Source organism: Sinohyriopsis cumingii, chromosome 1, assembly GCF_028554795.1.
Source record: "Sinohyriopsis cumingii isolate HCF-2022 chromosome 1, ASM2855479v2, whole genome shotgun sequence".
Taxonomy (NCBI): Eukaryota; Metazoa; Mollusca; class Bivalvia; order Unionida; family Unionidae; genus Sinohyriopsis; species Sinohyriopsis cumingii.
In genome coordinates, this window is record NC_142961.1 from 13,454,136 (window position 1) to 13,466,535 (window position 12,400).

The 12,400-nt window shown below is 33.8% G+C and overlaps 1 protein-coding gene across 1 annotated transcript in view; it reads right to left on the reverse strand.

Annotated features, from left to right (window-relative positions):
- LOC149806434 (E3 ubiquitin-protein ligase TRIM23-like) overlaps positions 1–12,400 on the reverse strand; it is a 46,605-nt gene that overhangs the window by 32,111 nt on the left and 2,094 nt on the right. Inside the window, exons 2-3 of the mRNA XM_089953224.1 lie at positions 4,600–4,896; positions 2,324–2,602 (exon numbers count right to left, since the gene is read on the reverse strand). Of these exons, the coding sequence (XP_089809350.1) occupies positions 2,324–2,602; positions 4,600–4,896 (576 nt within the window). The remainder of the gene's footprint in view (positions 1–2,323; positions 2,603–4,599; positions 4,897–12,400) is intronic.

Here is a 12,400-nt window from a genome sequence, read left to right on the forward strand (position 1 = left end):
CAGCATCCATTTGGACACAGTGATAATAAGATCAGCATCCATTTGAATGTAGTGATAATAAGATCAGCATCCATTTGGATGTAGTGATAATAAGATCAGCATCCATTTGGACGTAATGATAATAAGATCAGCATCCATTTGGACGTAATGATAATAAGATCAGCATCCATTTAGACATAGTGATAATAAGATCAGCATCCATTTGAATGTAGTGATAATAAGATCAGCATCCATTTGGATGTAGTGATAATAAGATCAGCATCCATTTGGATGTAGTGATAACAAGATCAGCATCCATTTGGACATAGTGATAATAAGATCAGCATCCATTTAGACATAGTGATAATAAGATCAGCATCCATTTGAATGTAGTGATAATAAGATCAGCATCCATTTGGATGTAGTGATAATAAGATCAGCATCCATTTGGATGTAGTGATAATAAGATCAGCATCCATTTGGATGTAGTGATAACAAGATCAGCATCCATTTGGACGTAGTGATAATAAGATCAGCATCCATTTAGACATAGTGATAATAAGATCAGCATCCATTTGGATGTAGTGATAATAAGATCAGCATCCATTTGAATGTAGTGATAATAAGATCAGCATCCATTTGGATGTAGTGATAATAAGATCAGCATCCATTTGGATGTAGTGATAACAAGATCAGCATCCATTTGGACATAGTGATAATAAGATCAGCATCCATTTGGACATAGTGATAATAAGATCAGCATCCATTTGAATGTAGTGATAATAAGATCAGCATCCATTTGGACGTAGTGATAATAAGATCAGCATCCATTTGGATGTAGTGATAATAAGATCAGCATCCATTTGGATGTAGTGATAATAAGATCAGCATCCATTTGGATGTAGTGATAACAAGATCAGCATCCATTTGGACGTAGTGATAATAAGATCAGCATCCATTTGGACATAGTGATAATAAGATCAGCATCCATTTGGATGTAGTGATAATAAGATCAGCATCCATTTGGATGTAGTGATAATAAGATCAGCATCCATTTGGACGTAGTGATAACAAGATCAGCATCCATTTGGATGTAGTGATAATAAGATCAGCATCCATTTGGATGTAGTGATAATAAGATCAGCATCCATTTGGATGTAGTGATAATAAGATCAGCATCCATTTGGATGTAGTGATAATAAGATCAGCATCCATTTGGATGTAGTGATAATAAGATCAGCATCCATTTGGATGTAGTGATAATAAGATCAGCATCCATTTGGACGTAATGATAATAAGATCAGCATCCATTTGGATGTAGTGATAATAAGATCAGCATCCATTTGGATGTAGTGATAATAAGATCAGCATCCATTTGGATGTAGTGATAACAAGATCAGCATCCATTTGGATGTAGTGATAATAAGATCAGCATCCATTTGGATGTAGTGATAATAAGATCAGCATCCATTTGGATGTAGTGATAATAAGATCAGCATCCATTTGGATGTAGTGATAATAAGATCAGCATCCATTTGGACGTAATGATAATAAGATCAGCATCCATTTGGATGTAGTGATAATAAGATCAGCATCCATTTGAATGTAGTGATAATAAGATCAGCATCCATTTGGATGTAGTGATAATAAGATCAGCATCCATTTGGATGTAGTGATAACAAGATCAGCATCCATTTGGACGTAGTGATAACAAGATCAGCATCCATTTGGACGTAGTGATAATAAGATCAGCATCCATTTGGACGTAGTGACAATAAGATCAGCATAGTGTTCATTTAGGTGCAACTAAACATTATAAGAAATCTTCTGGTAAAAACCCCATGTCCATATGACTTGCACTCAGGAGGAGTAGTGATAAGATTTTCAAACTGGCTGCCATGGTAGCCATACTGAATATCATATTCACACTATTTTCATTTAGGACCAACTAGACATCATGAGAAGTCTTTAAGCGAAAACACCATGTTGATATGACCATCAATTTAGGAGTGAAAGTGATAATAAGAAAAGATTTTCAAGATGGCCACTATGGTGGTCATATTGGATATTTTAAAAACTTGCACCATTTTCATTTAGGACCAACTATATTATGGGATGAAAAATATATGTAAAGTTTTATGTTAATTTTCTAACTTGTTTCAGAGGAGTAGTTGTAACAAACTTGTGTTGACTGACAGATGGGACAACAGACCATCCTTAAGCTTTTCTTATTCATGACCAGTAAAACTAATAAAAATTAAATCCCTACAGGAAATTGATATTCCATGTAAAAAATAAATAAAATTTGATGTTTTCTGCAAGCTGGTAAAAAAAAATAGATTACCTTGTGTCTTACATGGCGTCCATAATCTTTACATATATAGCACATTAGTGGGCAGCTTTTACATTCTTCCTCTAAGCAAGCAAATTCAACAAGATGCATTGGATGAAACATACATTTGGGGTTTTCCCGAGGTTTTTCTGAGATTGTAACTCTTTTATGCTTAGTCAGCGTCCTTGTGGCATGTGTAGTTTCTGAGCATTCAAGACAAAGGTGTGTGCTACAAGTTATACAGTATACCACAGCTATATGGATCTCATTTTCATCACATGGGATAGCGTACTGAAAATATACAAAAGTAGGTCACAGTTTTACTTTTTTCGTCTAGATACAGTCTCTCACAATTTGCATTTCATTCCTTACCTTAATTTGAAATTGCTGTAAAATGTAAACAATATAAATACACAAAGGAAACTTTATATTTTCTTGAACAAACTAGAGTTAGTGTCTGTTAATATCTGTATATTAAAAATTGACCTAACTATCACCAGTAAGTACAAATTGATAACAAAACATCCTTTTGCTGACTATCTCACATTTGGATTATAAGTTAAAACTTGAGTGAAAATTAAAATTCAAAGTATCCATGATACTGATGTGGCCATCAGGAGTAGTGGAAATTATTCAAGGGAGATAATATTGAACATTCATTTTAAAAAAATTAGGAGCCAAAATTGTCTGAAAACTTTCAGCAACGAATTTGTATGTTGCTGATCTAAATCACATGACCAGTATAATAACTGCAAAAATATGAATCACATGACCAGTATAATAATTGCAAAAACATGAATAAATTCACCTTAATTCACAAAATTGTTGAATGCACCATATAAAACATTCTGACTTAATACACAACTGAAATAAAAAAATGGATGGTTGAATTTAAATACAGAATAAATTGGATTCTTGGAGGTCCATGTTCACAGCATTAAGTAAAAGTGATAACTGGTTTCACACAGGTGTACCAGTAGCTACTCAGGGGAGTTAACCTGTAGGAGCTGCCTCTCTTTGTCTAACTGATAAATACAGACATTTTTGTGTTTAATGGAGGGGTGGATTTGGAGGCAATGTTTATGTGACCTGGTAAAGTATTAGATGGAATCTTTATTCAAACATCTCTGAAGTATTCAATGAGTGATGGAAATGTCTCACTTGGAAACCTCAACTTTGTCTTTGTCCCACAGGTATAAAAGACGAATTGGCAATAGCTTCAATAAAATTTTAAACATATCAAACTTAAAAGTGAGCTTAAAACCAATGTATCGTTTATAACTGGTTAAACACCATGTATTCCATATGATAATTACTTCTATTTTTTTTACATCATATATTGATATTATACACTATAAGATGCATATTGAAATGACATGTAAAATTTCCCCCAAAAAATTGTAAGTCTGGATAGCTGAAAGTTACTGATTATTTGTGAAATGTTTTCTTGGCAAATTGATCAACATCAAAGAAAATGGTCAGCCAAAGAGACCCAACTTTCTCCAGTCACTTTAACAAAGTTTTTGGAAATTTCTTATAAAATTGTCAAGGAATGGTTGTTTTTCTGATTTATGTTATAATACTGATCAACAAAAATGATTTTAAAAAAATGCAAGGAATATTCAAATTTGGTGACATCATCAAAATTCACCCATTAACAGATGTTGGACTACTCAGCAGAGGTCAAGAACTTTGTGTCTTGCATTGCACTTTTATATTTTTATGCATTCATATTGAAGGCCATTATCCCATGAAAACAGCAAAATGAACAGATCTTGTACAGTCTGTTATCAAGTACAAGTGGGATCAAACATCAACTGCATTGCCCCAGACTTGCTTTCACAGAATGCACTGACAGATCTGGGTATATGCAGTTTGTTAAGAGTAATTTAGAAGAAAAAACAACACAGACCCTGACCTGCTGGTGTACTATGTGACAGCATATCAAGGTCTGTATTTTTTACAGTTGGACCCAATTTATACAGTGAGTATATACAGTATATAATTTCTAATGAAATGAAGTTTCTAAGAAACTTTCACAACATTTTTGGAAAATAATCATTATAAACAGAAACTTCCAAAAAACTGGCACTGGTGGGATCAAAAATTGGTTTGATAGAGTTGGTCATTATACAGATTTTCTGCTAGTACATGATCAGCCTTATTGGGAAGGAACTATTTGACTAGTCAGCATAAGAGGCTGCATTAAACAGGGTGTAGTTTTGGGAAGTTTCACTGCAGAATAATTCTAAAAAGAATTTAACTGAGGTAAGTTTTCTATGAATCACCTCCTTTTCCTTGGCAAGAGATTCATCCGTAAATCCCATTGATCTTCCTAAACCCTGGATGGGATACTGGAGTTTTTCTAGCAGTTCTAATAGAGCAAAATTCTTCTTCAGTCCCCATACACCCGAGTCTCCAATGTCAGTGGGCTGTCTGTCAAAAGGACAATGGATGGAGCGCCCATGTAATGTCAGACGAGTTAAGCACTGATGGCAAACTGTGTGGCCACAGATTAGGAGGCGGGGAACCTTGTCTCCTTGGAAACAAAACACCTCATCACATACTCTGCATTCCAAAATAGTCTGAAATGTAAAATAAAGAACAAATTAACGAATTCATTTTAAATGTTTCGAGATCTGTAGGTGTGTGTAAATTAGACCATTTTTATGATAAAAAATCCCATTCCTTGTTACTACCACACTGGTGATAAAATGTCACAGATCATGCATGATAGACTAAGATGAAACTGTAGTAACCTAAATTATGATTTACACATGAATCATGTATCTACTAATAAGTATTCTTTCTGCAATGAAATTGAGAATGTAAAACACTTTCTTCTAGACTGTTCCCAATAATCAAATCTATGAGATCAAATCCTATACACACTCCCTTTTGCTCTTACGATTGAAAATATTATTTGGCAACGTTGTGTTAAACATAGAAAACACACAAATATTTTTAGCTTATAGTAGGATGCCTAAGAGATTTACTTCACTGACTAAACTCACAACCATTTGAATTGCAATTAATTAGTTCTAATTCACTGTTATGCTTTGAATGTAAGTGTATGCATATTTTCTGCAAAACCACAGGTACTAGCATCGAGATCCTTCATGCTGTATTTTCTTCAAAGTTACTAGTTGGGAGACAGGGCTAATAAGCTTATGGTTTCTACTGAATCCCCCAAATCATATATTTGTAATTCTATTTAACAAAGTTTCTCAAATAAACATGGTTTAAACTAAAATCACATTAAAACATATGACAATCATCATGTAGTCTAGCTATAAAAGAATATACAATGTCCTTGACTCTGCTCAAAATAATGATTCCCACTCAGATAAAAACAAAGTCATTTATAAAATTGTCACTGATTTTGGACAAGGTCAAGTCCAACATCAATAGCATATAATGAAATACATTAAAAAAACTAACAAACAAACAATACAAATTAAATACATATAACACCTCCCCTCATAAAGAAAAAGAAAGATTTATGCAATAAAGCTTTCTTTTATCAATTAGTCAAATGTACATGTGATACAAATTTACACAAGATGAAATGACACAAAGAAAATACACATGGAAGTGCATCTGCTATTAAACTGTCTTTTGCCTTGACATGTCTGATGTCAATATCAAACTACACCTTAATAATCGTTTTGTTTTTCATCTAGCCAATGAAAGTAAGGGGGTTGTGATCACTAAATACAATAATCAGCTATAAAAAAAATACAACGTCCTTGGCTCAGTTCAAGATAATGATTCTCAAAGTTGTTTACAAAATTGTTGCTGATTTTGGACAAGGTCAAGTCCAACATACAATGTCCTTGGCTCAGTTCAAGATAATTGTTGCTGATTTTGGACAAGGTCAAGTCCAACATACAATGTCCTTGGCTCAGTTCAAGATAATTGTTGCTGATTTTGGACAAGGTCAAGTCCAACATACAATGTCCTTGGCTCAGTTCAAGATAATTGTTGCTGATTTTGGACAAGGTCAAGTCCAACATACAATGTCCTTGGCTCAGTTCAAGATAATTGTTGCTGATTTTGGACAAGGTCAAGTCCAACATACAATGTTACATTATCAATAGCAAATGATGAAAAAAAAATCTCCAAAGAAACTAATGAACAAACAATGCAAATTAATGTATAACACATTGTTTTTTGTTTGTAACTAACACTTAAAGTGTATGGTACGCCGATGATCCTACTTACTGGGATCTTTACCTCCAAAACGGTCATGGCAAAAATCTCTATTTGAGTCTGCCTCATCTGCAAACCCACTTCAGCCACTAGACTTTACAATAAAGACAACAAATCACATTTCCAAAACTGAAGTGCATAATCTGACATAGAAACCTTTAACTCATCAAGTATGTCATGTTTACCCCGACCCAGAGTAGCCCAGTTTGAAACATGTATAATCAAGGTAATTCTGACGGGTCATTGTTTGATGTCGAACATTGCCGAAGGCTAGCACTAATCCGTTATGTAAGTTGTTGTGGCTAGAATAGAAGAACCGGACATCGGAGTTGCAAAGTCACAGACAGCCAATTATCACCTAGGTGTCGAAATGTTTCCAAGATCAAAAGAAATTGCCTGAAGAAGTGGGAGTGTCCTAACTTCTTTCCCCTGCAAACAGGCAGACAGGTTGAACTGGCCGCTAAGACGATTGGACAGGGGCACAGCGCCACCCAATCAGAATCGAGATGGGGGAGACCTTGATTTGGGTAGAATGATATCCCTGCGTTTTCCGGCAAAAGTTAGTTCGCTGAGAGAAATTACCCAGAGAAGAGGTTAGCGTAACTCCGAATAGCCATTCGTTATTGGCGGGAAAATCTTAGAGCGGGAAGGTCTAAGTACAGAAAGCTTCAAACGGAAGCTTTGAGGGACAGTCCAGTTAAAGTTTGGTCCCATTGTCTCGGATAGAGAGACGGAGGAAAGGAGGGAAGGAGAAGAAGGTGGAGTGAAGTCTGGGAGCGGAATTGGAGGAGATAATAGAGAGGGAAAGGAGAAGAAAGGAGAAGTTGAAGTCTGGAGTGAAGTTGGAGGAGGAGATAGTAGAGAGAGAAACAAAGACAAAGAAGGAGTTAGAGGAACGGAAAGAAGGAAGAATCAGCGGGAAGAAATAGATGAGTAGATGCAAGGACAGGGGGAAAATCAAACTCACACTGTAAATCACGGGATAAATTAGGCTGTCACTTGGTCGAGGGAAAGACGAGTGATTGGAAGTTATCGTTTTAAATTATCACATTTATTAAATTGTTATTGATTGAATTTCATCTTCGTGTTCTCTATAATTTAACCGTTGGCATTGCTGACTGGGGTCTCAGAGCTGTAAATCTACATCATCACTAATTTAACTTTCTAACCTAACGAGCCAGGGTGGAACTTTCAATTTAATTTAATTAAATTATATTGGGAGAACCCCACCCCAATACGACAGAACGCCACAAAGTACATTGATACTGAATGGATAATTGCTGCACAATAGAAAATGTGTGTAAGATCGAAGGAGACTTACTTTCACAAGGATTTAAATTTGTATACAAGTTTCTCTTGATGAAGAATGAATCTGAATAAGTATTAAGTCTAATTTTCATATACCTTTTAGTTTTCTTTATTTCATTTTCAATAATTTTACTGTCTGAATATGTTATGCATTTTCTCTATCCTTAATTATCTCAATACATACTATTAATTTAAAGCAGTGAGTTGAAAACATAGCTATAAGATGCTGTATAGATATGTGAATATGAAAAAATATGAACGGCTTTAACTTTTTTTTTATAAAGGGTTAAAATAAAACAAGCACCTGTAAATACTAATATTTGTTTGACAGATTACATAAATAAATTTACCAGTAATTTATAAAATAATGTTGTTGAACTCTAGGAATGAAGCACAGTAAGAAAATGGTGGGGGGTCTTCATCACATATGGCTAAATTTTCATTGAGACTTTAAATCATGTTTCAAGAAATCCATGAAAATTAATGATGCAACAGTATGTATCATACTGCAACCTCAGTATTCCAGTGTTGTGCTATCATTTGATGAAGCAAGCCACACACATCCCACCCGCCTGGTAAGGAGCATTTTAGGAAAATTGTTCCAACCAATTTTAAGATGCCTGGTAAGGAGCATTTTAGGAAAATTGTTCCAACCAATTTTAAGCTTGTTTTCCTATATAAATATTTGGCTAATATATGACACCACATAATGTCAGTCAGTACAGGAAGGTCTGCACTCTCTTAGGTTGTATTTAATTCATATTACTTATTCTGTATCTGTCTAGGAGTAAATTCAAAATGCCAAAAGAATGTGATTAAATCCGTAATTTTAATATACAGGTTGGTGATTTTGCCAGAACAGGCAACTGTGCAAATCAGAGCTACTGAAATTTCCCTTAAACATGAGCAAGTGTGTGAAAATCACATACAGATTATTTTCTGTGAATATAATGAGACCTTTTCACATTCATTATTATTTATAAAGCTCAACCTGATCATGTAAGCACTTCTCTTTTGATAAACTGCTATATTCAAATGCTTATTAAGTAACCTTTTGCAATGAAGAAATAAAACACATCGAATGATTTTGTAGTTATTATGACCATTTTATCAACTGCATTTGGTGAGGCTGACATAGTTTTCAGTACATCTCTTTGATGGTAATGTCTTGGCTGTTACATGAAATTCTAATGAAAACAACAAAGTGTCATTCCATACATGTAACAAAACTGAGAGGTCAGATTAGGACAGATCAGGAGATCAGCAAAATTTAGTCAGGAGTTTTGGCATCAAACCAGATTCAATATTCAACAATGCAATTTTAAAAAACAAATGGATAAAAATAACAACCAGTGAACAAATTTACTTTTTCTATATTTTAAAGTACACATCATCTCATCACATGTTGCTTTTCATTATGTCATAGCATGTAGCCTTTCTGGTAGACCATTGCCTGTTTTATTGTAGTCCTCATTATTGTTAATCTCATCACCTGGAAGATAATGTGTCATTACTAGATATAGGTTTCCTCTTGAGTCAGCCTCAATTTTCCTCTGAATAGAAAATGTTCTTTTAGTTTATACGTTGGAATGTGGTAATGTTAGTGTATATTAAACTGTGTGCTTAACTATTGTCCATGAAATATAAGCTGTACTTTAGATAATGAAAACAAAATGTTTACATACCTATCTTTTGTCCATGATTGTACATGTATGTGGTTATTAGAAAGTATATGCATCATGAGTTTGGAACATTCTAGACCCAGTCTTCTTTACAATTAGACCAAATTTTCCATTGAAATGATTCACATCTAGGTCAAATGAAAATGTGTATAAATAAGGATTTAATAAATAAATAAATCCTTCCTGTTCAATATCAGTCAATTGAAATCAAAATGTGATCAGTCTGAATTTGTGTTGTTAAAACCACATTATGCAGGAGCAATTATTTAAAATATTCACTGGAATTAATAAAGTGCTCATTGACTTTTAGATTAATATGTTACTTTCGATTTTTGCGATCTCATTCAAAGACATTCTGGATTGCATCATTGTGTTATATCAGAATATTCAAGACTATTGGAATTCATTTGGGCCATTCAACATTCTATAATGTTAGACTTGTGATAGGACATTTGGAATTTAATTTTAAAAAACTGTAAGCATCTCTTGAATTTTAACTTTGTACTCTAGAGAAACAAATTGCTTGTTGATTTTACTAACTGTTGGTTTCACGTCTTTCTGTTACATATTTTAAGGCTTAAGAGTCACAACAGTTAGTAAAACTCAATTTAGTCTATCAAGAAGTCTAAACTGTTTCTGCCTGTGGGGAGATTCAGCTTGCTGCCTGCCTGCCAAAACTGCTAAAGACTGGTACTATTTGAGTTGAGGTTGGGATATTCTTTATAAAGTCAACTTTACAGGAATGGCATAGTGTACATTCATGTCCCTCTGATGCTGATTCCAACTAATAAGATTCATATTTGAATCCATTACTGAATTGCTTGTCATATTTTGCTTGTTAAGACAGTGCATTTTAGCACTGGGAGATAATGTCTGCTTAGATATTTGGGCAAACTTTATAATGAACCTGTTTGATACACTTCAGTTCATTATTAAAGATTAATCTAACCATACCCGTCTTTAATCCTTCTTGAATTACTTCTGATCACATGTAGTATAATTCATCTTGACAAATGTTCAAGATTAACTTGTATTTATGTTGATTATATATTGGAACTATAAAAAAAATTAAAAACAGTCTTGTATATTCAATACATGTGTGTTCAGAAAAGGTTGATTGGTTTCTATTACAATAAATTTCTGTTATAACTTTATTTAAAGAAATCTCAACAAAAATACCCACCAGGATGATCAGAGGTAACAATGGTCTCCCTTGTACAAGGCCACCCATTCAGCACAGGAAAAGTATACATATAAGACTGGTGTCCTTTCCACTGGTGACTATATTAGTACATGTATGTGTATATAGTAAGAAAGCATTTAAAATATTCATTTAAAAGTGAAATTAAAAGGTGCTTTTGATCTTAAGAATATAATTATTTCATGTCAACATACATTAATACTTCCTGATTCTCAATTGTGAAATGCTAGTGTTGACACATGCACTGCAGAACCATTCACAAAAGTCATTTCAATCTTGGTAAAAACATCGCTTGGCATTTACTCCATTTTTCCACAGCTGCAGAATATTCTCCTTATCTCTTATGATATTGTTACCTATTATGATCTTGTTACCTGTTATGATATTGTTTATTTGAGTCTTCCAATATCAAATTTGTTGGCAAGAGCTCTTGAACTCTCCCCATTGTTGTTGAGTTGGATAGCTTTTACTTTTTCTTCTAAAGTAATAAATTTACATTTATGTGCTGACATGTTTAAGTATTGCAACACTTTATTAAGATGTTGATAATTGTATGATACTGCAATTTAATCATGCAGATGAATCTTTTATCAAGTAGATGAAATGCTTTGTTTATAAAGGAAGTACTACACATACTGTCACATGATTTTTTGGGTCTTTTTCTGGTATACTATTATGTTCAAGGTTAATTTTTCCTTGCATTTGAAGCCACAAAAGCTATATGTAGCCTATGTTGACCACGTTATGATTTATGATCTTGACATTTATGATCTTGACAATTATGTCCGGTCATGAGTTCAAGTCTTGGGCTCAGCCAGTGTGATTATGTGAAAAAGCTTGCTGGTAGCTTCTTGTGGGTCTGTGGTTCTTTCCAGAGTTTTCCCAGGTTCTTCCTCCATCAATAATACTGGCTGCCATGTATAGCCTATCTTGTGCTGAAAAATGGCATTAAACCCTATAACAACAACATAAGCAAAAAATAAGAACTCAACAGCTGAGTGAAGGCCAAAATTCTATCACAACACAGTTGAGCCCATTTCCCGTAAACATGTGTTTATTGAGAATGGTTAATATTAACCATAGTGGTACATGTTATAATGTACTTTAACCAACATTTCTTTCAGTAATGGAAACCTGACATTGGGAAACAGTCATCGGTAGAGATAATCAGAATAATTACTTAAAAATATTTACAACATATTAGTTCTGGACACATACTGTATAAATATTGCTTGTTAGAGGCAAATTGGACATATTTGGCTGAAAATGCTGGCCATACGTTGCATCAGAAGGGTAGCCATCCACAAGGAAATTCAATTAAAAAGAATGGAGTTATAATACTGTCACAAAGGAAAAGTAAACCTCTGAGATATGAACCACTGAGTTCCAAGTGACAACCTCTACTACTTTAAAAGGGAAAACAAATCCAACCCATAGAACACTGAACCTTTACTGAAATGCACATGACAGGCTTAGTCCTTAAGTAGTATATACATACATACAGTGTGGCCCTACCATATAATTCTCTTTTATAACTTGATTTGGATATAACTCAATCCATAGCTACAGAAATTTATATGCAGATAATTTACTTGTACATAAAAAATTTATTTTTTCTTCTTAAAAGTATGAAAAATAATTTGTAGAATTTTACTGTCATTTTGGGTAAGAGATCATGTATGAATT